Source organism: Seriola aureovittata, chromosome 22, assembly GCF_021018895.1.
Source record: "Seriola aureovittata isolate HTS-2021-v1 ecotype China chromosome 22, ASM2101889v1, whole genome shotgun sequence".
NCBI classification, from domain to species: domain Eukaryota; kingdom Metazoa; phylum Chordata; class Actinopteri; order Carangiformes; family Carangidae; genus Seriola; species Seriola aureovittata.
Genome location: NC_079385.1, coordinates 20,184,016 through 20,211,312, shown reverse-complemented (window position 1 = coordinate 20,211,312; position 27,297 = coordinate 20,184,016). Strand labels below are relative to the sequence as shown.

At 42.3% G+C, this 27,297-nt stretch overlaps 1 protein-coding gene across 1 annotated transcript in view; it reads right to left on the bottom strand.

Annotated features, from left to right (window-relative positions):
- The window catches only part of LOC130163510 (thyrotropin-releasing hormone-degrading ectoenzyme-like), a 147,151-nt gene that overhangs the window by 49,712 nt on the left and 70,142 nt on the right, over positions 1-27,297 (bottom strand). Inside the window, exon 5 of the mRNA XM_056367772.1 lies at positions 19,248-19,402. Coding sequence (XP_056223747.1) covers positions 19,248-19,402 — 155 coding nt within the window. The remainder of the gene's footprint in view (positions 1-19,247; positions 19,403-27,297) is intronic.

The following is a 27,297-nucleotide window of genomic DNA, read 5'->3' as shown; positions in this document are numbered from 1 at the left end:
AAATATATTTTGAAGGAACCGTGAATGTAGTTTTTAATACAGAAATTGTTTTAATTTTGACCTGATGACGGGGCTCACCAGAGTTCATACAATTCATCCTGAGGAGACCATGAATATCTTTACTGAATTTTAATTTAACCGATATTTGTTGAGACTTTTCACTCAGAACCACAAACGTCGACCTGCCGGTGGCTCTAGATGAAACGTCATTAGGATCCATCCTCTGGGGACCATGAATATCTGCACAGTCCGGACCAACGCCGCCATCCATAGAGCCACGAAGCTCAAAATGCCACAAGGTGCAAAGGTGTGGACAATGAACTCAGAGCGTGGAGACGGGGGACTCGCTCTGACGTGGCCGCCTGACAGCAGCCGGCAGAGCGTACGCCCCGAGCCGACACCACGAAGCAGAACTTATTCATCAGCAACGCCCGGGGGCAACCGGCAACGTTGGGAGCAGTGGGTTTGGCTCTTGCTTACAGAGCATGCTACCACCTGATTGGGCGGTGAGTTTTTACCCAGGGTGCCTCAGAGCCTCTTCAGGGGAGAGCAACAGTCAGGTCTAATAAAGGCGGACCACCTTAAAAAAAATCAGCTGCAGACTGAACTTTGCTGATAGCGAAAACGTACGGTCACAAGAGTAATACATTTGGACCCGGGCTGTTTCCTGGCAACGCCGTTTGAATGAAAACGATGCAACGCTTGGGAACAAATGTGTGTCCCTGCCAGCTTTGTTTCTGAGACTGAACGTTCCCTTTAAAACCTTCAGCTGCAGAGCGGATGGCTGACGATCGTCAAAAAAATAAAATAAAAGAAGTTCAGCACTAAATTCACTTTAAACCCTCATTAAAGCCTCCGTCTGCAGGAGAGGCACACACTGCGGGTATCATACCGCTGCACAGTGTGTGTGTGTGTGTGAGTGTGTGTGTTTCTATACATATTTGGCAGCGTTCAGTGTTTTCTGCACTAAATTGTCCTTCAGCTGATCAAAGTCGGCTCGGTGAAGTCCAGAGAAAGTGATACTGTGCATGTGAGTGTAGCAGAGTTAAAGTCCTATTTGGAACATTTTGCTCTGCGCTTGACAAAAGTCAAGTTTAATTACGTGGCCCAAAGTCACACAACTCAGACCAACGGCAGCGCTGGCCTCTGGGGCGCCAACACATCCAGCCATCAGGGAAAACCAGACGCTACCACAGCGCATCAGAAACAGATGACCGGGGCTTTGTTTGTTTTTAAAGTGACGGAGGCGCAGAGAGCATCCGCCTTAATGGAGATCAGAGGCTGGTGTCTATATGTAGCGGCGCAGGCGAGGAATCCCACTTCAAAGAGCGTAGGTGGCATCAATCACACACTGGCAGGTGGTGGAGACGCAGCGCTAACACTTCTGTTTGAAGATGAACTGTAGAATTGTTGACCTAGAAAAACATGTTAAACCGCTGCGGATGCAACCTATGCTGCGTCACTGTGGCCGAACTGCGGTTTCATCTGTGGACAGATTCACAGTGTTGACTTTTTTTTTGTCTTTTGATAAAGACGACCAAACATTTACACATTTGAAACAAACTCATGGTTTGAAGCATTTTCACGTCTGATGCCTGGTTCATGTCACATTGGTTTTACCACAGGATAGTTTCAAATTCATAAAGTGTTTACGTCAACATTCAAATCAGAATTATAACATGGACTTTATTTGCGATATGAAATACTGAGCATAATGAAAAAAAAAACTTTAAACAACAAATTAAACAAAATGATAAAATAATAACACAAAATTAAAATAAAAAGTTACCTAGCTATTTTGCCAACAAAATAAAAGCACAAGAAAGATCTTTTTCTTTCTTTCTTTCTTTTTCTTTCCATTGCAGCAATGCTTTATTTCAAGCTATTGTGAGCTTTCATTCTGAAAAGTTCTGACAGGAAGTTCCAAAGGTTGTTGCTTGCTTGACAGACCTCTGAAACAGCAGACATACGATGTGTGATAAGAAATTTAATCAAATTTAAATAAATAAAGAGCTAAATTGAAATGTATGATCAATGCACGATCCACTCTCCAATCATACAACCATCTTCCTGTCTCTCCGTTCTTTACCATCCGTCACACACGTTGATGTCAGTGTTTGCTCACAGCTGTGAGCGATTGACATTTCCCTCACTCTCCTGTTAGTTCGTTGCTTCTTGCTCAGTCTCAGTTGAGTCTGAAAGAGCCGCAATAAAAAATGCATTTCATTCAAATGATTCTGGTGGACTTCACCCATCTCAGACTGCTCTATCAACCTATTTGGCTTCACCCTCCTTCACCTGTACGGACACACACATGGTCCACAGCTCGTGAAGCAGATGTAGTGAAGCAGAAGAATGTGTTCAGACATGCATACTAACGTCTCCTGCTTTCTCTCTGGCAGCGCTGAGTCTGTGTCTGGGCAGGGATTCAAACCGACCACCCCGTGGGACCTGGCAGACTGTTCAGCTGCGGCCGCTGCCTGGCTCAACAAGCGCTGGTTCAACTCCCCGAGGCGGAGCTGCAGTCACAGCGGAGACCAGGGCAGTCCATGGAAAACAAAACTCTGCCAGATTTAGTTGTAACCGCATGATGAGAAGTGTGAGGTCACCAGTTCAACTGCGCACTCACAGCATAAATGTTGAAATGTGAAAACTAATCAAATGAAAGAGAAAACTGTAAATATAGTTTTGAATTACACTTCACATACACAATTATCTACTTTTCTTCTTGGCCTCTCTACATATTTCTTTGCGGTGCCAAAGAAAAGTACAATGGAGCGAACCCTTATTAAGATCAATAGGGTTAAACTGCAATTCATTTTCTGGGAAATCTAAACAAAACATCTCATTTTCCGGGAAGAATACAAGAAGGAACTGTTTCTGTGACCATCCATCCATCCACCCATTTTCTTCCGCTTCCCTGAGGTTGGGTTGCGATGGCAGTAAGTTAAGCAAAGGTAGTCCAGATGTCCCTCTCACCAGCAGCATTCTCCAGTTCCTCCTCGGGGATCCGGAGGCGTTCCCAGGCCACATGGGATATATAATCCCTCCAGCGGGTTCTGGGTCTACCCTGGGATCTCCTACCAGATCAATGAGCCTGGAAAACCTCCAAAAAGAAGGTGGCCAGGAGGCACCTGATCAGATGTCCACACCACCTCAACTAGCTCCTTTTCGACAGAAAGGAACAGCTGTAGCTAGCAAACAGCTAACTCTCTTTTTTACAAAATTATGTCAACAATCGTTCCCGTAACCTTTGTTTATTATTGTTTAACCAAGGCTTGTATGATGCTCCAGGAGTCTGTTAGATAACGTGATAATGCATTCAATGCCGGTTGGCTTATGAAGTGGCCTAAAGGAACTATGTGCATGTTTTGCTATTGCTACTTAGCCAACATTCGCTTCTATGTCTATCAGTTCTTTTCTTCTTCTGAAGTTAGCATGCTAACCAGCTAGCTCTGGCTCGGTCAGACTGCCTCTTCATTTTCCAATACCGAGTCACTGTAGCGTCCAGTCTGGCCTGAAGAAGTAGCTGCTCAGAGGACGTACTTTAACCTCTTTTATTGTAAGTGCAACAATGGTTGAAGGTCTTCGCAAGACTGGTAAATAATGCTAACACTGGCTGTGTAGCATTAGCAAATCTCACAAAAAACTCCTTTAATCACACATGTGGACAGAGTGGCGTTATGTTACATCTACATGTACGTCAACAACTCTCTGTTGCTGCAAACCACAGATAAAATACAGCAAAATGTCGACATGGGATGGATTTTACTTCTCAATAGCTGCGCACTGTTATAACCTCAGGTCAGCACTAAAAAGATCAGTCATACACTCCCGTACCTGACGATGAAAAAAGGGATCAAATGGTTCCTGTACGGTTGATACCGCGCTCCCAGGAAGAAGAAACAAAGATAAAAACCAGTGAATGGGGATGGAAATGTATTTAGTGAGATTTTTCCTGTAAAGGTTTCTGTTTAATTATTAAGCAGTCGGATCAAAGCATTGGTTTCCACTCTGCAGTGAAATCAGTTTCAAGCTCTGTTTTTTTTCCTCTCTATCAGACAAACTGCTGCTGAGCTGCTCTTTCATTAAACATGACAGTTTACATTTGATTTTTGTTCTGCTGCTTTGAAAGGATTTCACCCTTTATCCAGCTGGATGTTAATGTTAGAAATGGGTCAGTAAGTTTTCAGTTTTCATCAAACCCTTAATCTCGTACATGTAGAGTTTGTTCAAGCCTCCTGACAAATAGAAAATATAATTAATTTTACAGTGGAGAGACTTTCCGTTTCATAGCGACTTGATACTTCTGTCATAATGAAAAATGACGACTTCTGTAGTTTTTACAACACACTTGTCTTCATTAGTCGTTCTGTCGTCTCTCATCCTGTTTCGGCCTCATTAAAACGTAAAGCCAGGTGAGTTATATAAACAGGTGAGTTATATAAACAGGTGTCATGAAGGAGGAAATTAGCTCTAGAGACCAAAACAGTTTCTGTACCAGGCTGTAAACATGTTTATTTCTACTGTAAAATTGGACATTTTAACATGGGAGTCTATGGGGACTGACTCACTGTTGGAGCCAGACTCTAGTGGTCGTTAGAGGAACTGCAGGTTTTGTCACTTCATTTGATCATGAAAAAAGGACTGTTCTTTACAGAAGTATCTTGCATCTTTTTCGGCCCTTTGTGGTGACTACAAACCTTTTCTCTTTGGCTACATACAGCTGCAAGAACCTCTGCCAATGAAAAAGCAAAGGGGGGGGGGGGGGGGGGGGTCGGCCTGCCCCTGCACACAGCCCCTACAACAATGCACGAGTAATAATTCAAGGTGACACAGATGGACATGAAAGCTGAGTGGTGTGTGTGTGTGTGTGTGTGTGTGTGTGTGTGTGTGTGTGTGTGTGTGTGTGCGCAGTTATCAGAGCTTTGTTTCTGCCTCTGTTTGCTTTTACTCCCAGTGGTCAAAAGCCACTTAATGCAGGTAAAGTGGCAACTTGTTAAATGCAGATCAGTGTTTGTAGCAGCAGCACTGCCGGTGTCTTGCTCCAGGGAACCTTCAGGGGGAATTTTCTGCTGCGACAACAAACAGCATTAAGGGGAACCATATTACAGTGACACCGCGACGGACTACCTTTTTATTTTACAAACTACATTACATTCGCTGGCATTTTTAAGATAATGTTACTTGCGTCACACATACAATTTCAAACCAATTATGCATTGACGCACTGAATTAAAATGAGGGAAAACGACAGAGCGGGCAAACCCTGCTGTTTTCTTTCTCAGCACCTTTATTCTTCCTTCACCCCTCTCTCTCTCTCTCTCAGAACAAAGCAGATCTGTGCCTTTGATCATCCTCCTCTTCCTCTCCTCCCTTCGTCTGACCCTCACTGATAAATATTCATCCCTCTCTTCAGCAGAGGGACTGAATCTGATTTCCGCTCTGTTTGGATGGAGCTCCTCACAGCTCCTTGACATCCAACAAGAAACAAGTCTTGTTTGTCATTTGGCACAAGCACTGTTTACATCCACATATCTGTGAAACTGTAAAGACTTTCACGGTGTCTTTAGCTATGACGAGCTGAATTGGAAATGAACATTATCAACAACAAACCTCCTGCTTAATTAATCTTTGTGTGACTGGCGGTAGGTTGGGGATTCAACGGTGGCCACCAGCCAATTGTTGGTAAGTTTTGCAACTTGATTTTGGATAAAAGCCTGTGCTGCAGAATTAAAGACCAACAGTTCTGAGAAAAAGAACTCAATGGCAGCTGGACCACTTTGAGCTTGGATAAGAGACCAGTTGAATCCATGATGAGAGACATGTTGCATCTGGACCACAGCAAGATGTGGTAAGAGCTGGACCGGTGGGATCGGCCTGAGAGCTTGGCTGTGGAGTTCTGGACACTTGGGTTGGGACCACACAGGATGGAGGGTAAAAGCCTTGCTGAAGAGTTCTAGGCCACAGGCCCAGACTAGGTGAACCTAGGGCAATAAACAAGCTGTGAGGTTCCAGACCAACAGGACACAAGCTACGAACCTCACAGTATCTTGGACCAGGGATAAAAGAGACCAGTTGGATCCACACTTAGATCCATACAGAGTCCTGGGGCCAGTTGCACAAAACACCCTTAAGTTTTATCTTTCAACATTTAAGGTTTTCTCCTTATCTTACTTAACTAAAAGAATCACTCAAAGTCAGTTAAACCATTGCACAAAAGACCTTAAAAGTAAGGAAAAAAACTATCGTATTACCATATCAGTCACTGATAATGCTGATGAAAATGCAGATTAGTCTGAAGCTCCAGTTCTTGTTGTTTATTGTTCTGATTGCTGCGTTTTCATTCCTTTTTTCATTTTGTGTTATTTTTAATTGTCTGATTTAATTTTCCTTTTTCCTAATTAGAGTCCTGAAATGTTTGTCTGTAAATTGCTGTATAAAGTTTATTATTATTATTATTATTATTACAAAGTTCATTAGAAGATCTATTGTTGATAATTCATAAGGCAAAAATTAATTCAAGTTTTTTAATAGTTTTGTGCTATTTATTAACAAAACAATACATCTCATACGAGGTATTCGCAAACAACGTCGCTGATGATTTGTTTTTATGTGACCGACCAAAATATTTCAGTCACACAGAAGGGAGGAGGAGGGGAGAGGGTGAGGAAGGACGGGGGACAAAGTAAGAGATGAGACAGAAAGACAGATTTGTGTAGAGAGACAGTTTGTCAGACAGACAGTTAGTGTGTTTCAGCTCCACGACTCTGATCATTTCTCTTTATATTCTTGTTTTCCTGACAGTCCTGCCACACTCCCATTATTCAGTGTGTGTGTGTGTGTGTGTGTGTGTGTGTGTGTGCGTGTGTGTGTGTGTGTGTGTGCGTGTGCGTGTGTGTGTGTGTGAGAGACGTTTAAATTGCTATATAAAGCCAGCTGGCAAAACCAATCTGTCACATCCATAAAAGCTTTGATTTACAACAACAAAACAACACAGTTCAGTGAAGCTTTGTGTGTCTGTATGTGTGTGTGTGTGTGTGTGTGTGTGTGTGTGTGTGTGTGTGTGGATGCGTTCTGTCAATTAAAGACAAACAAAAGCAAAACGAATCAGAGCAAAACGGTTCAGCCTGAGGAGAGACAGAGAGAAACAGGGAGAGGTCTGAGGAGTCAAGGTAAAGCTTCACTCCAGGTGAGACTGAGTGTTGAAGACCTTCCATACTTGATGAATCAATACCTCTACAAGGACTCTACCCTACATGAACATATAAACAACATGAATAAATCATAGTTCATTTTAAATAAAATATGACAAAAGTGCATTGGAAGGGTGGAACGTATGTACGTATTTCTATTATTTAAAAGAGAAGGGTCGGACTAGTCTGCATTTTCGTTATTGTTGACATCTCCCATACATTCTGACGTCCCTACGCTGTGTGTGGCTTCCCTTGGCTCCCACTGAAGATGTAAATCTTTAAAACAACTCACATATATATATAATGCATTTTTAAAAAAGGGTTAATAAAATAACTAAAACAGCTGGATACTAGTTTCATTCAAACGTTATTTAAACAGGAGGAAGGAGTGCATTTGTTCGGGACTATTTTCAGCGGAGGATTAATCTACATCTGGTTCTCTAGTTAGTCTTCATGGAAGCAGTAAAATATATAAATACATCCAGTTAGTTTTAGTCAACAGCTTCCTTGAAAACATTGATTAAATTGAAATATTTAAAAATGGCTTAAAAATGTCCGAAAACAGCTGGGGGCTGTTGTAATTACAGACTATTTTCAGCAGTGGATGAATACATACTTGGTGCTCTAGTTGGTTTTCATGAAAGCAGGAAAATGTAGAAATACATCCAGTTAGTTTGTAGTAGTCCAGCCTCCTTGAAAACATTGATTAAATTTAAATATTAAAAAAAAAAAAATTGTTTAAATGTCCAAAAACAGTTGGCGGGTGGTTGTTGTCGGGGACTATTTTCAGCAGTGGATGAATACACATTTGGTGCATTAGTGGGTATTTGGGGCAGCAGGACGGTGTGTGTGGGACTGGGTGAAAACAAACTGAAGTGTGTGTGTTGATGGTGATGTAGGAACATGTCACCCAGTACACAGTGCGGCTCCCTGATGGTTTTTTTTTGGATGTTTTTTGGATCAGTGGAGCTCTGTGGCTCCGAGGGTTCAGTTTCTTCATGAGGTTTATAGACCATAACAAAAACACAGAACAGGGACTTATGATAATGTCATGGCTCATCAACAGTATACGGTATGTTACCCTTTGGATCCATTTCATACACTTTTACATAAAAATCTCCAATATCTGTGTCACATATTATTTATGTAAAAGCAAACTGGAATAAATAACATCAGAAACAACCTCAGAAATGGAAATATTTCTATGTTCTTTTGGTTTTATATTCACCAAATTACAGCAACACATAATATATACAGTCCATTATTCACAGTTCACACACACTCAAGTGGATTATAAGTGAAGTATCGCTGTGTTTGTGGTTCATTATATCTGTGTAGCAAAGGTCCCTGTGTGTGTGTGTGTGTGTGTGTGTGTGTGTGTTCGTGCTTCTATCTTTGTGAGGACCGTGTAGAATAACAGACCTTATGCAGTGAGGACACACATTCACAAATTCAAAGGGCAGTTTGTCTTTTAAGGTTCAGGTCAAAATCAGGTTTATTTTTATTTTTTATTTTTTGGGGTGGGGGGGGTTAGGCAGTTATGATGGTTAAGGTTAAGGTTAGGGTCTAGGGAATGTATTCTGCTAATGAGTGTCCTCACAAGGGGAGAAGTTCAAGTATATGTGTGTGTGTGTGTGTCTGTCATCGCCTACTGTGTGGTAGCTACAAGAGTGTGTTCAGCCTCATTAATAAGCCTCTCACACACACACACACACACGCACACAAACAAACACACACTCAGGGTGTTAGATGTTTGTTTATGGTCTGTTAATTAGCTTCGGACATGAGGCAGGAGGCAGCACAACACACACACACACACACACACACACACACACACACACACACACACACACACAGCTAAATATAACTGTATTCTTCTCACACATTACTATTGATTAAACACTCCTGTCCTTCAGTGGTGAAAGAGCAGAGGAGGCCGCAGGTAGATGTTTGTGTCCAGCTTCATAAAGAGAATATTTCCCTCAGAAGTCAGAAAAAAAAGTTTCACAAATGTTACTTTAGGTTTTAGCTTTTAAAGGGCCAGTGTGGAGGATTTAGTGGCATCTACTGGTGAAATTGCAGATTGAACACCCTTCCCCCTCCCTTTCCAAGTTTGCAGGTGAAGCTGTGGTGGCCTTCAGGTAAGTCTCCAGACCCAGTGTTTGGTGTGTCCACTCTGGGCTACTGTAAAAACATGGCGGCACCTCCCTATGTATTCTTAAGTTTCAGGTGATTTTACAATAATGAAAACATAATTATGAATATTACACTCCATTTCTACAAATCCTACACTGTGGCCCTTCTGGAGTTAAACATTTATCTAAGGTATAAAGGTTTATGTTTAATATTGTACATGGTCCCTTATAAATAAAATAATTGGAATGGTGCAACCATCACATCAGTTCTCAGCTGTAGCATCATATTGCTGCAATGTTGTGTTGACAAACGATGTACAACATCTTTTCACTCCTTAGGTTTCCACACAACTTGCTTTTCTACAACAACAAAGAGGTTTTGTTTTCAGTCCTGCTCCTGTGTTTACACGTCTGTCGGTTGGCGCAATAGGTCAAGAACTACTCATTACTTATAGGAAGTTATTATTTTCAGGAATTTGTAAAGCTCTAGCTTTTTTCTCATGAAATCAATGGATGCTTACGAACTCCAAGACACAACCTTGACCCCATTCCCATTTTGCGAAATGAATAATAAAAAAAAAAAGAACCTGCAACAATAAACAACGACAATAAAAAACAAGTTTCTAGACTCTTTAAAAACTTTTTTTTTTTTTTAAAACTTCCCAGATCAACAACATCAGAAGTGACTGTCAGGAGGAGGAAGGCCAACGCAGGGAAACAGCTGCAGATGGAAGAAATAAATCTGTGACTCCAGACTGAACTGATGGAGGAGGAAATCTGAGCGTTAACGTGAGTCAAATATAAAAATATAGAATAAAAACAGATAGAGAGAGAGAGAGAGGGTAAAGCAAAGAGGGGAAACAAAAAGTGAGACAGGTAGAGAGAGAGGGAGAAATGAGATGATTTATGGCTCCTTGTATTCTAATGAACTCTATGCAAACATGGTCTGCAGTAATAAATTATCTACTTTGAACGAAAACACTGCGGAGGAAAATATACACCCTGACAGCTTCAACACACACACAACAATGTGTGTGTGCTGCATTTCTGTTCTTGTGAGGACCAAGTGTATATTTTAAGACAGGCCTGTGTGTAGCATTTTCCAGCATTTTGTTGCACCACACATACTGCTACTCGTCCATAAGCAGCTGTGGCACATTTTGAATTAAATTTCTTATTTTCATAATAAAGCTTTTTATGTTCTTAAACTACTTGGCATCATGAACCACATTCGAATCTGCATGAAAAAAAAAAAAAAAGAGGAAATTTCTGCATTATGAAGTCGGGCTGCTCATTTTTCAGAGTAGCAGGTTTGTTAAGATGAGACAGAAGCATGAAGCATGAAAGCTGTCACTGCTAAATGCTTTTGTTACAGTGAAGAGAAAGTAAAGAGGTACAGAAATGTACCAGTGCTGGGTTCTCTCTATTGTACAGTATGAAAATATAAAGACATGACAGTTGGAAAGTGAAGTGCTGACATTGAAGGTTTGAGGCATTGTTTCCAGGACGCCTTAAAAGTCCTGTATTGTAGTTAGTGAAGTGGTCTCTGAGTTTAAACCTTCTACGTGAACACTTGACTACTTGCCTTTCACAGGAATTATTAAGTATTGTTAACTTTTCTCTTTCCCTGATACTTTAAAGACTTTCAGACCTCGCTTTCCTGGGTAAGATCTTAGAAAAAAGCAGTTTTGGAACAAGTAAATACTTTCATAACAAACAATATCTTTGAGACTTATCAGTCAGGTTTTAGCACTGGTTAAAGTGGTGAACGACATACGAATCTATAATGACTCAAATACGATTTTAGTCCGATCTCAGTGCCGCCTTTGATACCTTTAACCATGGAATACAGACTCGAAAAGGTTCACTTCCTTCGGGTGATCTCACCAGTCATAAACTAAAGTACTGCAATGTTCGATTTTAGGTCCAGTCCTTTCTAAAATTTACATGCTACCACTTGTCAGTGTAATAAGAAACAAAACATTCAGTTTCATACTTATGCAGATGACACCCAGCTATACATTTCTACTACTCTGCATTCATGTGTCAGAATAATCTGTAATATTAGTTTCCGATTTGAAAAATTCATGTAAACAACAACCCCCCCTAAGTCAGAACAACTCGGAAAGTTGGCTGAAGTTTCGGTACGCAACTTGCCAAGTTGTTGACGTCATAAACGCTGAAACACGACGAACGAAAGTAAGTGTTTGCTTGATGGTGAGAAACTTTTTATTCATGGTGCAAATTCACATATTTTAATTTAGTATTAGGTTGGAAACGGCTCTGTTGTTCAAATGCTCTGAGCAGCACATCTTCCTTGTAGCGTCCGTGTTGTTTCCACATTCGGACTTAAAAGCACTTGAACACATTGAAGTCAGAAGATCGAGTTTCAAACTCAGGGTTGATTGGTTAGTTCAAACAACATAAATGGGTCACAGAACTTCTCGCAGCTGAATCAAGACAAGACAGACCTTGTAAAACCTTGGGGGTTATGTTGCATTCTGACCTTAGTTTTAGAAAAACGAAAGCATGCGTTTACAACCTCTTGACTACTGCAAACCTCTGTTATTTGATCGATCTAAAAAAGCTGTTAGTCGCCTATAACTTGTCCAAAACTCATCAGCCTGAGTGCTGACAAAGACCGGACCAAGAGCAGACATAGCACCTATTTTAAAGGCATCGGTTGCCCGTCAGTCTTAGATTCTCTTATAGTTTTTAAATGACTGGTCCTGGCACCAGCCTCTCTCTCCCTGTGGAGTTCAGTTCCTCAGATCCTCTGACCTGAGGAGCTGAGGAACTGAACTCCACCTCTGTTGACATTTATAGAAGAAACCTCAAGACAGATCTTTTTAGCCTGGCTTTTATCCACAGTGGATAATCATCAATTATCGCCTGAGTTTAAAAACTTTTGGGTTTTATACTTTGTTAGCCACTGTGTTTGACTCAACACTGATTATAATTTGAACCTGGTCTCATACAGGTCTCAGATACTAAGAAGTGGACTTTTATTTTGGAGAGGCAGATGAGTCTCATCATCTAGATGATGATGTTACTCATCTAATCTGAATTAATTGGTAAGTCTCCAGCAGGGCTGAGTCAATACTGCTGATGTTTTACAGACTGAAAACTCTGGAGGGTTTCAGGGTTAAAGATAGAAGGGGTTTTGGTGAAGGTTAGATCAGCAGCTGTGGTCTTACCCTGGTTAAGGTTAAGATCTAAGTGAAGGGAATGGAGTATGTCCACAGGGAATCCTCACAAGTGCAGTGATAGAAATGTGTGTGTGTTGAACACCCCTGACTCTGCTGTCAGCCCGCCAGAAAACACACTGTGCTATTTCCTTATGCATATGGTTGAATTATTGTGTAGTGTGTGTGTGTGTGTGTGTGTGTGTGTGTGTGAGAGAGAGAGAGAGAGAGAGAGATCAACAGATGAATTTAAATCTGTTTTCCTGAATCTTGTACCAGTGTTTTTCTTTGTCTGTTTTAATTAACAGACAGATGATAGAAATAAACTGAAAAGATCTCCGAACAAACAACCCTAAGTGTGTGTGTGTGTGTGTGTGTTTATTTTACTGTCAGTCCTACTGCGTACACATCTAAGACAGTGGTCACATCCGGACACACACCTTTGTACTTTACCTGAACATATAACAACATATGTTCTGCGTGTCACATCAGTTAATCCACCTGTATATATCTCCTCCGTATAACCTACAAACATCTGTGACACATCTGGACTTCTACGCATAAACTATATTTGACCTACACATCACATGTGTCTCACCTGCCATAAAACACTTGACCTTACCTGGCCACAAATCAGCTAAACACACCTGCTCACGTCACTTACACACCCGATCGCACAAGTTATTGCAAATGAAATAACGAAATACGTTGATGGTCCGTTCCCTCCAGAAACACATTCTGCTAATCGCGACGCAGATGACACTGTCTTTTAAAAATAAAACTGTTATTGATCGTATTGGTCAGGGTAATCACTTTGTTAACGTTCGGGTCCATTGTCATCATGGTTATAATAATAACCACTCGGTTACGGTTTGGGAACAATCGTTGTTAAAAGAAACGTTAACTGTCAGTAGGAAACGGTCAACGAACAGCAGATCACAGTTTGATGTTTAGTTGACTCTATAAAAGGTCTACGCACTGTCCTGACAACGCCGAACAGATTTAATTCAACAGAAGAACCGTTTCAATCCAATCAATCATTCAACTGTCAGGTGGTTTTCATCCACATGAACCAGGTTCCTGCTGGACGAGTCTGATGAAGACACCTGTTGAAACGTTGCTGTTAAGAATAAACTTGCTGGTGCAGTCTCCATCTTTAACTCCTGACTTTGCTGCCGATAATTGAGTGCATTATCTCTCTGCCTATATCACCTGAACACACCTGGATATGTCACCTGTACCTCGCACACATCACTTGGACATACATGACCACATCAAACCATGTGACCTGTGTGTTCATTATTCATATACCTGGATACATCACTTGCTCATGTCTTGCAACATCACCTGTTTACATTATTACCACATATAAAGAGCTGATGATTACACATATTTGGCTTTAAGCTCGATGACATTCTCGTTGAGGATTTATCTGTGGAGGACCTGCTAATGAAAGACCCACATAAACCAGAATATATCCCTCCATAATCCTTAATATCTTATTAATGGAACAATATGTTTCAAAATAGCCACCAAAACATGCATTAGATACAGAGATATTAGGCTGAATTGTGTTGTGTGCCAGCATCAAGTGGCCGTCGACGGTACTGCATCTGTGTTCACCTCAGTGTCTGAACTGATCTGCTGTATAACTGCAATCTGTGTTTGCCTGAGCTGACGGAGGACAGCAGCCTGTCTTCTCGCATTTCAGTCCACATTTCCTCCATCTGTTCACCTGAGAGCAACAACAACACCGACACCAGCAGCAGCAGCAGCAGCAGCAGCAGCAGTGTACAGTATACGCACTCTGAACCCGTCAGCAACAGCAGCATATATCCAACAAGACATCAACATCACTTTAATTTTCTATCACCAGTCTGCTGTTGGAATTACGATGTATTATGAGTCTAATGATTCCAGACTAGCAATCTGCACGTCTGCGAGACAGTAACAGAAATCTGTCAGATTCAGTTTAACAAGTTAAAACCAGAATGAGGAGTTCAGAGTAAGAGTTTGATATTCTTGTTTAAGATTTCATTCACGTCATCATCCTGTTGCGTCTGATGGATGTCGACATAAAAATCGTGACGGCAGCTGAGGAAGCTAATCTCACAGATGGTGACAATATATTCTCGAACACACACACACACACAAATCTGTATTCCCATGCATGTGAGGACAACGATTTACAATCCCCCGAGGCGTCACGTCTTCACCTAACTTAACCTGGTCATGATTTTGATGGCAGTTAACTAGTTTCTCTATGGACGACCGCTTTCGTGCCTGGAGATGTTTAGACGTTCATGGTCCCCCAGGGGATGAATCCTAATAACTTTAGTGCTTCTTAGACTTTTCCTATAGCGCCACCAGCGCTGGTTCAGTCATTCACGTTCCCTTTCAGGCTGAACTGTAAGGTTTTCATGAAGCACCAGCAGCAGAGCAGTGTTTTCAATTATCCAGTGAATCTTTAAAAACAGACTTTCATTGTCTCCAGAGGATGAAGCCGACTGATTTTGATAATCCTTTGACTCTTTCCTTTGGTGTTACCATGAAGTTCAAGTTCGTGCCACAGCCTTAGATTGCTATGAAGTTCTGTTCAGTCATCCATGTTCCCTTCATGTTGAACCATAATCACTTTGATTGATCTGTTAACTTTTCATTAAGCGTAAAAAAAAAGATGAAAGATGAAAGAAGTTTTGTGCTAACTGGTAAAAGTTTGTATGCTAACATGATCATGAACATGGTAAATATTATACCTGCCAAACTGTCAACATTGTCATTGTTAGCATAATAGCATGTTGACATTAGCATCTACCTCAAAGTACTAGTGCGGCCGTGGGATCTTATAATCAGCAGTTCATCAAATGTGACAGTACTTCATTTAATTGCGTTCGGTTTCCTCGTCGCCTCGTTAAAACACAAAGGACGTGGATCTTGTGTCCATGTAAACATCATGTCTTGGCAACTGGCAAATTATAACTAATTATAATTAAATTTCATCAGAACTCCTTCAACCTCTGAAAGTGTGTGACAGATTGTTGATGAACACACAAGCCGACACAAACAGACTCGTGTGCAGCTAACCCAGTTCTGCAAACAGGATTCAGAACAAAAGTCTGTTTCTGTTTTCCCGTTAAACTCCTTACAACTGAACTCGCTGATTATTGAAAGCTTCAAACAACTTAGTCTCTCACTTTGTGAATGTGTGTGTGTGTGTGTGTGTGTGTGTGAGATAAATGGCTTCAGGATGAAATGAAGTGCAAAGCTGCAGACAAAACATTACTTTATCATTTCTCTTTCTTCTTCTCTCTCTAATTTAAACAAAGGCGATGAGGAAATATGCACAAAAAGACAAAAACAAGAGTCAAAACCAGATGAAAAAACACCATTACCACATTTTTATGACATGTGCAATAATATCTATGACTTAATATACTGTAGAGCATCGCACTCTAATGCTTAACATTGTTATTCAGTCTGTTTCTCGCTCCACACCAGCAGTAGCCTGAAGGTAACATTCATCCAGACTCAGCAGAGAGAAATGTGGGTCTGAGGCCACATCCTGAAGGAAATTAAATGAAAACGACACATTCTTCAGGCAGCCAAAGGCACTGCAATATTTACACTGCAGCCTTTCATTTTCATCATCAAAATGATCCCGTGTAGCACGAAGCCACTTCAGCCGGGGGTGAGCTTTTAAAGGGCCACTTCACCCGAATTACTAAAAAAAGACATATTCTCATTCACCTCTAGTGGCGTCTACCCACACAGACAGATTTAGCTTCATGCTGAAGATATCTGCCTCTACTTACATCAGGTTTATTAATGGAAACACCCCCGGTAATTATTGGTTATCTATCATCCTCACTGTGAACAGTTTTCAGGGGGAATGTGTCTTAAATAGAAAGTAGTTCCTCAATTATCCGGAGTGAGTGGGACATTAGTTTCTAAACATTTTTCAACACTGTGGAAACAAGAAATAAAACTCCACACACCTGATGACGGTGTAACAGTTCTCTTATCCTAATCACTCAATACTAATTATAGAAAATAAAAAATAAATAATCAGAAAATAAAACAGGCTATAAAATAAAATATTAAATATAAAATAAACAATCACCATAGCTCTTGTTCTCAAGATAATTGAAGAGGGAAAAAAAGATCTCCAGGCTAACAAGCGTGCTAACTGTTCGCTAACTGTCGGTTCAACAGACTCGTCTGAACCATCGACTGTCAGTTATGAGCGTTTCACACTCCGACAGAGGAGGTTAAATAAAAGCTGCTAACAGCTAAAGAAGCTAAAATAGTATTTTAGACGCTCAGGTTTCAGGTAAGTTTAACAGTGTTGTTACCTGAGCTAACTGGGACAACGTCCTCCAGATCTGTGGGAACTGACCCTGTGAACATGGAGCAGATGTTTGAAGCGGCTCAGTGTGTCGTGGTCATTGACCGGCCGTGTGCACAACATGACTGCAGAAGAAGAGTGGAGCTCCGGCACAAACAGAGCTGTAGGTTTTAAACGATGGAGTCAGGTTTGTGAATGTTTTTTACAGTGCTCTGCTCTCGTTCTGTCTTTGTTCATCTTCTTGTGTCTCTTATTCTCCTTTAACACATGTCGTCTCCGTTCTGTCTCTCCTTCACTTTGTTTCTTCACCTCTTTGTCTCTGCGTCTCCTACGCCCTCTCTCTTCTCTCTCTCTCTCTCTCCTTCTCATCTGTCTTTATTGTTTAAGCTCGCTCGCCCGCCCGCTCGCGCTGCCTCTCTCTTCCTCTGTACTGACGGAAACCTTTAAATTTTCTTCTGCTTCACCGTGTTTGTCTGCTTGTCACGTATTAAATGTCGTACTGTAAAAACAGGATCATCTCCTCTGCTGCTGTTGTTGCCCGAGGAACTGTGTGACACGCACACACACACACACACACACACACACACACACACACACACACACACACACACACACACTGAGCTCATTAGTGTTGCAGCTGAAGCTGTTGTGACTTGTGTCACGTTCTGTCTGTTTACAACCGAATCATTTGCAACTGGAAAATTCTGTTGTGTCTCTCCACCCTGGGTCACATGTCAGGTTTTTACCATTAACTTTTGTTTTTCTTGTTTAAAGTCAAAGTAACTCGCGGCCTCATGTGAAGGACCAGCAGTCGTTTCACAGCAGCAGGTTCAGCATCAGGTTTTTTTTTTTTTTAGTCTTCGCCAGACAACATAAAAAACAAATGCAGCCGGCGGTTTGTTTTCTCTAAAGCCTCGTTTCTTCCTCATAAACATGATTTAAAGCGCCGCGCTGCTGTTTCGACGCATGTTCGTGACGGGGAGCGACGTGCAAGACTCGAGAGCTCAGACCTGAACAGCTTCGCATCCACAAGTAAGATGTGAAGAACAGAAACTACAGGAGAGAACTCAGAGAGGGGAACAAACACTGTTGCTGCAGGATCCATTGAATTAGTTATTTTGATAGTAAAAGTCTTTAAAGTGCCGTCTGGATCCGCATTGAAAAACACAGTGAGACACGAGCTGCTGCAACGTGTGAAGTTCAGAAGTTCAGAGGAAAATGTTGAAAATGTTCAAAAACATCTTGTAATTGTTTTAAAACGAATCACTTGTTCTCGGCCTATGGCTCAACTGGAAACCTGCTCCGACGTTTCTGAACCCCCCCCCCCCCCATGGCCGAGCTAACGAGCTAACGAGCTAACGAGTGAAGACAGATGGAGTGAAGAGGATCATCTGAACAAAGCAGCTTCTACATCTACACAGGACACGTCTTAAACGTATCGTGCACAATCTTTCTGCACTGAAATGACTGTTACTGTTATTACATGTTGTTGAGCTGTGACCTGACATCATATCTCCTTTGAGCCTGTGTCATTCATTAAAATCCGATTTTCAATCAAGTTTTAAGCCACTTTTTTAGATCTTTTTTAACTATATGTTTCAACCAGATGAAGGATTTTAGTCGTGGGATTTCTGGATCTGAAGAAACAGAGAAACAAGCTGAGTAAATGTCATCGGCGCCTCAGAGACGTCCTGTGTCTGCCGACCTGAGCCGGAGAAACACCGTGAAACGCTTTTATTCAGGGATTTTACCAGCTCGAATCGACGGGTGTGTTTGTTGTGGGGAGGAGGAAACCTCTGGATGATTCTGCCTCCTGACCGAGCGACACAGGAGAAGCTCACGGTGATGATGGTGAAGACGACGTCACCACAGCCCGTCTCCTGCTGTGGTTTGGACTGAGCGACGCGGCGCTGCAGTAAATTACATATTGACAAAAATGGTTTTTGCCCTCAGTGGATGTTTTTATTTTTGTTTGTCAGTCCAAGACTTTGGTGCAGTGCATTGTGGATATTCAGGCTGATCCAGAGGCTGAGTACTTCGCTTATCTTACTAACTCCTGACCTTTTGTCCATCAGGATTAAATGTCACTTTCTGTGTCTGTCCACAGGAACTCACAAAGTTTTTCACGTTTGCTCATAGAAACAAAACAAATGCCCCGATTTTACTGTATTTCACATATTTTGCTGTTTTTTTGGAAAAATTTCTTCACTAAAATGAAAATGAAAAGTCGAACGGTGGATAGTGAATGTAAATAGACCTTGTGTTTTTGTCAAACTTGAACAATGAACCTTAAAAATAAGAAAAACAAAAGGTTTTTGACTGTAACATCATTTCAGCCTCTGTTGGACATGAAGCTCTGTAGCGTTCAGGAAGTGAAAGCTCCTACCTGGTGGCAGATCTCGTGGACGACCACCATGGTGAGCTCCATCTGATAGGACGAGGACGACACCTCGGCGTCCAACAGGATCTTCTGCTCCACGAAGACGCTCAGCCCCCAGTTCTCCATGGCGGCGTAGGGATGTTTGGGCACCGCCAACAAGTCTGGAAACCCACACACAACAAGACATTATGACTTTTTTATTTTTTACCACAAGCTGGATCCATTAATAAACTCCCAGTCGGCTCCATCCAGCGAGATTCCACCATTTAAATAAAAGGCGACGGAGGCTCTGACAGAATGACTGCAGAGCCCATTTTGGGTTAAAATTAAACTCATGAGTCATTTTAACAACCTGCCAAAGAATCCTTTTATCCCCAGAACATGGATGTATGAAGTTTTTTAGAGATAACTCTACATATATCCGTATGACAGACGGAGAGACGAGGGAAGATGAAAAGAAGGAGAAAGAGAAGGATTCCTTTGAGCAGAGGAAGCGAATAAGAGAGGAGGAGGAGAGAGGAGGTGAAGGAGGAGGACACCTTCAGTAGAGATTTATCAGAGAGCGGGAGAGGTAATCAAAAAGTCACAGAGTTACATCACCGGACACTGAGTCCAGAAAAAGTGGATTCATCGAAATGTCAGAGAAATGTCATCGTGACGGGCGGTGATGTGCACGTTCTGCACATCCTTCTTAGAACAAGAAAACAGTCTCGTGCAACGAGTTTATCGTCTGCAGTGAGTGTTGCTGGGAAACCAGCCACGTATTTTGATTGTCCGGTTTCGTAATCCTGTAGCGTGAGACCAAACTGAGACAGCAAACGAGTCCATGATGCGGTCCAGCCAGCGACAACACAGAAGTTCCTGTCGTTGGCTTTTCACAGAGAAAGGCTTTAATATGAGAAAAACACAGTGAAAGGAGTTATTATGAATTCTAAAACATTATTTATATCTTATGTCTTTATATCTTTTTACTGTTTTGCAAATGATTTGTCGGCCCACTTCACATCCCACTGTGTGAATTAACCCTGCACTCATAAAATAACTGTTACCGTGACGATTTTATAAAGTTATAGAAGTTGTTGTGAGCCTGGAGAAAAGAAATAATTCCTCTCTCTGGTTTTTAACAAACAAGAAGCCCAACGCTCTCGCAGCAGAGCGCTCGCTCCGTCAGATATGTGAGGGGTATTTTAAACAAGCTGTTGACCAGCTTCCATCACAGGCAGAGATTTTCAGTTCGACTGAGCTGAAAATGTCAGTCTGGAAGTTAATCAGGTCATGTCATGCTGCTACATGGCCTCTTTTTAACCAGCATGCATTTCTCTGGCAGAGTGAAGTCAGTCATGAAGACCTATCAGGTTGTCTGGCATCTGATAAGCCCCTGAAATGTATGGATCTGTTAGTCTGACTGGTCTCTCTGGATTGTATTTCCTCATCTCACCAGCGCCCGAGGCAACAGCCCCAGTGCAGCTCCCTCTGATGGGGGGGGGGTGTTTGGATGGAGTGACTGTTAAGCACAGGTTTCATTACTGTTTTGACTGATTTTTGAGAAGGTGTGCAATCAATGTTTGAAGGGAAAAAGCCTCAATCAAAAGCTAAAGGTTAAAGAAGACTCTAGGTACATTTTTTTATATTTATTTATTTATATTTTTTTATTTTGATCAATATCAGTAATTCATAAATGAATCCTGTATGAAATGTTGCTCACACTGACACGTCCACTGTCTCCGACTCTGCAACTCCAACAAGCTTTTTTAGCTTCTTTTAGCTCCTAGTTTTGGTTCGGCAGCACATTTCCTGTCTGGTTCAGTCTCAATGTTTCCACCGATCACGACCTGAAGAAGCCGAGCGGCAAACAGCGGACTGATGCAGACCGAGAGCCGCTCAAGAGACGGATACTTCCCCTCAGGAAGTGGTGGAGACCAAAAACAGAGTTAAACGTAGATAAAGGGTTAATGCAGAAACGGAGCTGTTGGACGTGAAAAGTGAAAATAAAAATAAAACTAGCAGGAAATGGGTTTCTTATCAGAGAAGACACCTGATTGAAGAGGAGGAGAAAGAGAGGAGGTGAAGAGATGGAAATAAGCTTTCAGGTAATAACAGAAAACCTGGAGTTAGAAGAAATGTTTCCTTCCACTCCTCATTTAAATTCAAAGTCATTAACTTTGGCATTTCAGCTGCAGCGACCCTCTAAGTGTAACAGGATCAATATATTCAATGAGATCCAGGATGAAGAAAACCAGTTAGACTCAGTCAAGGTTTTCTTTCCTTTGTCAAGTTTCTATTGTCGCAGGTTTGATGTTTTCAGAGTATAAATCATAAAGAGATGAGAAGAAAAAAGCAGGAGTGAAAGGAAATAAACAGAAAGAAGAGAAGAAATGAAGCTCTAACATCAGATATCTCTAAAACTGGGTTTCCATGAAATTTACTGAACACAGTCGCAGTCGCAGCAGACAAACCTTTTTGTTTTTATCGACACCGTGACCTTTCCTTTTGCCCTGAACTCGTCTTTTTATCTCTTTGAATCATAAATCATGAAAACCTTTGCGCTCAGGGCCATAAAAGTTAAAAAAAAAAAAAAAAAAAAAACAAGTGACATTTCACAGTTTTTAATAAAACAAAGTGCACAATCCATTTTTCCTCTTTACAAAAAGCTCCAGGCAGAACTTTCCGGCTCGGTGTTTACACTTTGATTTAGTTTCTCCACATGGACCCGTGTCAGTCGCAGACTGTCAGACTCTGTCAGACTCACGGATGACATCACTGCGCCCTGACAGCTGTCAGTCATCTGAGGGTTAGCGCCGCTGCTCTCGCTAGGTGGTAGTACAGTGTGTATACTGCACACACACAGACTTTTATCAACCCTGTTGTTGGACTGGACTGCAGCAGTGCTGAGACAATATACTTAAATATATACTTACCTATATATACAACTTTTGACTGGCACTATATATATATATATATATATATCTCAGAACTCTCTTCCATCTTGCAGCAAAAAGTTTTCTACCACATAAACCCATCCGTCCTCTGCAGCAGGTCTGGTTTTGATGATCCAGATTCGTCACTGCACCGGTGGCGCCTTACGGTCATAAACAAACTGAGTCCCCTTCACACTGGGAGCTTCTGTCTGAGCCTCCTGAGGATCAGATTAACCTTCAGACAGTCCTCTAGCACCACGAGCCATCCGGTCAGACGACTGACGGACCCTGAGGATCGGATCGAACACAATAACTCGAAACTCAGTAGTGCTGCTGCTCCCGGAGATGTTTGCACACAGACTCTTGACTCTCTATTTCTCAGAGATTTCGACTTTTCCCTTTGGACACTGGACTTCAAAGTTCAAGCCGCAGCGTACGGATCAAACCACAACCCTGACGCCACCAAACAATCCTCTGATTCCCCGAGTTACAACATTCCTCAAAGACCCGAGACCTTCTTTCTTCTGGTCTTCAAGGTCTAACAAGTGGCTGGAAACTTCTGAACGGTCCTGTTAACGAAGTGTGTTGGATGAATTTTGAAGTCCAACCAAAGTGAAGACCACTGCCACGAATCTTGTTGTGGGGACATTTAAATCCAAGCCTCTTGTTCAGTTTTGTTTGATTGCAAATTAAATATCTTTTGGGTTCTGGACTGTTGGTCGGACTAAACAGGTATTCACCTGCCTCTCTGTTCTGTGATCCGTTTACTGCTGCTACTGTCGTTGGCCAGGAAAAATCCAGTCGAATGGATTTTCATTCAGTTATTCGCCGGCGTGCCAACTCAGACCGTGTCCCTTGTCCAGAGTTTATCGAGATAATGGGGAAGAGCTTCGGTTGCCAGCTGGCTCTCACAGGTAGAGCTGCACCAGTCAGACTTAACCCTCCTTCTACAGAGGTGCCCCCGCTCTCACAGCAGAACTGGGGCGACTCAGAAAAGAAATGAAAGCAGAGACAAATACAACTCGTTTGATCGTGCTCCAAAAACACTGCTGAGATAGATGGATAGATGGATAGATAGATAGATAGATAGATAGATAGATAGATAGATAGATAGATAGTTTGTATTGGCCTGGAGACATCACAGCTGCTGCAGATTCTCTCACACACTCAGAAACTGTTTCTCAGTTTTGTCCCAGTTTTCTAGCAGCTGATGAAGTACGACAAACAAACAAAGAAAAGACAAAGTCTCACACACACACATGCACACACGAACACGCACGCACACACACACATGCACACACACACACACGCACACACACACAGTAAAGGCTGACAAAGACGGTTCTTATTGTGTGTGTGCAGTTGTTCCTCATTTGTTCTAATTAGTTTCTTCTGTCTGTTCATTCTTAAAGAGAGAGAGAGAGAGAGAGAATACTTGATCTCCCTCGCTCGCCCAGTGATTTATGGCTCATGTAAAAAAGTATTAAACAAACTAATCGCAGATCAATGAAAACCCATCAGCTTCTGCCGAGTCTGCACCAGAACGTAAGAACAGACTTCAGCTTCACGACCGTGCGGCTAAATTTAATTTAGAATACGAGCTTTTCCACGTCCCTCACACATCGCCATCCCTCTTCTCCTCGTGGAGGTGGAGCCTTTGTGATCACAGGAGACGAACCGGGCGACCCCGCCCCCACAGCTGATCTGAATCTGACGCACTGACGGCGAGTGAAGTGAACTGTGTGTGAAATGTGTGTGTTACTGCGCATAAAAAAAGTCCGAAATGTCACAAGGTGAAATAAACAGAGGGAATGTGTGTTTTTTATTTTTCAGTGTCAAGAAAAAATGAATTAAACATGATCAAGTCTGACAAACATCATTTAAATAACACAAACAGCAGCGACGTGAATAAATACATTTTCTGCTGTTATTTTTACATTTAGCGCCGAGGCTGCGCCGAAACATGTCGACACAGATCTGGGGTCAGTGAGCGAGAAGCTGGAAAATGACTGATGTTTTTTGAACAGACGTGGTGTGAAACGGCCTCAGCGACCCCCCCCCCCCCCCCCCGCTCAGGTTTCATCCATCACATCATATTTTCAGTGTGGAGCTGCTCACACGGTTCAGACCTGATCCATCATCCAGCCAGACGCTGTCAGGCTGACAGCACCAACTCTGTCTGTGTCAGTGTCTGAGTCATCAACCAGTGTAGAGGTTTATAGAGTCTGTTAGTGGGTCAGAGACAACGTGTCCTCTGCAGCAACAAGTCGCCAACAGCCTCAACACACACACACACACACACACACACACACACACACGCACACACACAACTCTCTCCCTCTGTACAGAGTCTTTCAAACTGTAGATGGTGACTGTGATCCCTCCCTCCATCCATCAGTAGGCTAGCAGGATATTCCAGACGTCCCTCTCCTTAGCAATGTTGTTCCAGCTGCTTCTGGGGGGTCCTGAGGCGCTCCCCGGCCCGATAGATGGGATATGTAATCCCTGCAGCAAGTTGTGGGCGCACCCCGAGGTCTCCACCTAGTTATGCGAGCCCGGAAACCCTCTAAAGGAAGGCGCAGAGGAAGCGTCCTAATCAGACGCCTGAACTACCTCGACTAATTTTAGGTCGCTTGTATCTGCGATCTCATTCTTTCGGTAACTACCCAGAACTCACGATCGTAGGTCATGACACCTGTTTATATAACTCACCTGTTTACATTTTATTAAGGACTACAGTTATGGAGGATTGAGGGCGTGGCCTCTTTGAGTGACAGGTGGGTGAGCGTATGCTTGACACAAACCATCATGCACCAAAGTCTCCACTCACGCCCCTCCTCTCATTAATTGGATTAATTGGGAGTTAGGGGGCGGAGTTAGGTGTTGCCAAGATGGCAACCGCAGAGATATTGGTCAATATGTGTTTATCAGTCGTGTTGTATGATTGAACAAGATATGTTGTTATAATATAATATTATGTAAATGTCATAATAACAAATATAATCTTGTAACATGAACAGATGGCATTAATACATATATATATAACTGAACAGACTGATTCCACCGAAACAACATTAAAATGCTGGTATGGTAGAAAAATGACGATTTACTTTGAATGAGCAGCTCCAGCCGTCTGATTGGTTCAAACTCATTTTAAAGAGTACATACGCCGGGGTTGACCTATCACAGCCCAGAGGAGGCGGAGCATGACAGACATGGAGAGAGAGAGAGAGAGACAGAGAGAGAGAGAGGGTACAACTGGCAGCTTTTAAAACATATAAGTTACCATGGAAACAGAATTCCGAAGCCGTGACACACCACATCCGCAGGCAGCGTCCAATCACGTTCCAGCGTCTTGCTCCTATAGGCCGGACGTGATTGGCTGACAGCTCATTATCCACACCACTGACGCTCAGACAGCAGAACTGATTGGCCGGCTGAGGGGGAAAATGTGAACGCAATTGGTTTAACTTAAGGGGGAAATGCAAATGAGGGGCTGTTTGGTTTAAGGTGGAATATGCAAAAGGAGACATTACACTCAACAGACATTTAAATTAAAATTAAATGAATCGTTTCACTTTTACCGCAGAATGAGCCCTTCAGGAGGTTCATGTGTCCCCGCGCGCACACACACACACACACACACACACACACACACACACACACACACACACACACACACAGGAAATATCACCCTATAATGAGATACACTTCACACTCTGTGTTGTCACTCTGCTTGGTGAGGTGTTTTTACCTGCGTTGGGTCTCTGCCTGAAGCCTCTTTTATTGCTCATTTTCCCCTTTTTCTTTTTGTCAGAGACAGAAAATAGAAAATAGCTGCGTGCATTTGCTCGTTTGGCCTCTGCAGCTAAACGATGCGCCGCCGAGTCCGGGTGCAAAAAGCACTACAGAGCTGTTCTCCTGATCCAAATATTAAACAGCACCGATTTTAGATACAAAGATCAGCCCGGGTCGCAGGGACATGGAGTACTACTCAGCCTGCTGTTCGCTGCCTAATGGCTCTAGAGGAGCTTCAGCGGAGAGAATAACCACGCAGGTATCTCAGCTTCGGCTACAAACGTTAGCAGGACGTCTGCATCACAGACCGAGGCTGTGAGACACGTATCAGGAACTAAAAGTCAGTCAGTTCTGACCGCTGTATTCTGAATCTGCCTCCATTGTTGTTGTTGTTGTTGTTTTTTAAATGCAACAATAAAACACTGCAGGAGTCATCTGAGTCAACATCTGACATTAACCAAATGGGCAATTACCAAGCAAAAAAAAAAAAGAAAATCCATAAATCCAGAGACAGGGAACTGCACACACACACAGACACCTATCTTAGCACTAATTGGCTCCATTGTGCAACATAACACCACAATAATAACCTGACACAGTGTGCAGGGGAGGCGTTTGTGTACGTGTGTGTCATATTTTTCCATAGCCTCTATGAATCGGCTGAATCATGATGAACATGCTGCTGCTGCTGGATGGTGGCTGTAATTGCTTCCATATCAGAACGACAGACTGACTGGGCCCATAAGTGGCTGCTGTGCTGGCTGATTTGATGTGTGTGTGTGTGTGTGTGTGTGTGTGTGTGTGTATGTCAGCAGTTACCAGACTAATTTAGCTGATAATGAATGAGTGTGGACAGAGTTCAGGTTGGATCTCAGTTTGCCAGAGACCAAGAAACAACAAATGCTGATGTGTAGGAAAGGAAAACGGTGGCGGTTGAGACAAACAGCTACGAATATTAGACCAGTGGTTCCCGACCGGTGGGCCGGGCGAAGGTACAACAGGAAGTGAAATCATTATGGTACAGAACAGTCTGGAGAAAACTGGAGAATCAAAATGAATACCTGGTTAGCAACAGGAAGAATTAAATGGAAAGCGTTAACTCTTAAATAAAACGCTCTGAGGATGTGTAACGAGGCCGCCAACATTTTAGAGATTTTCAAATAGGCAATAAGTTGGAAAAGCTGATGTAGAGATTTCACCAAAGGTTTTTGGAGGGAACATCCCTGCTGCTTTTTCTAGAGACTGCTCAGTACCTGTTGGGGGAGGGGGTCAGAGTTCACCAGGTGTTACGTCAGGTTTACGCTTCTACACCATTTCATTCAAATATTGGAAAAGTCAGT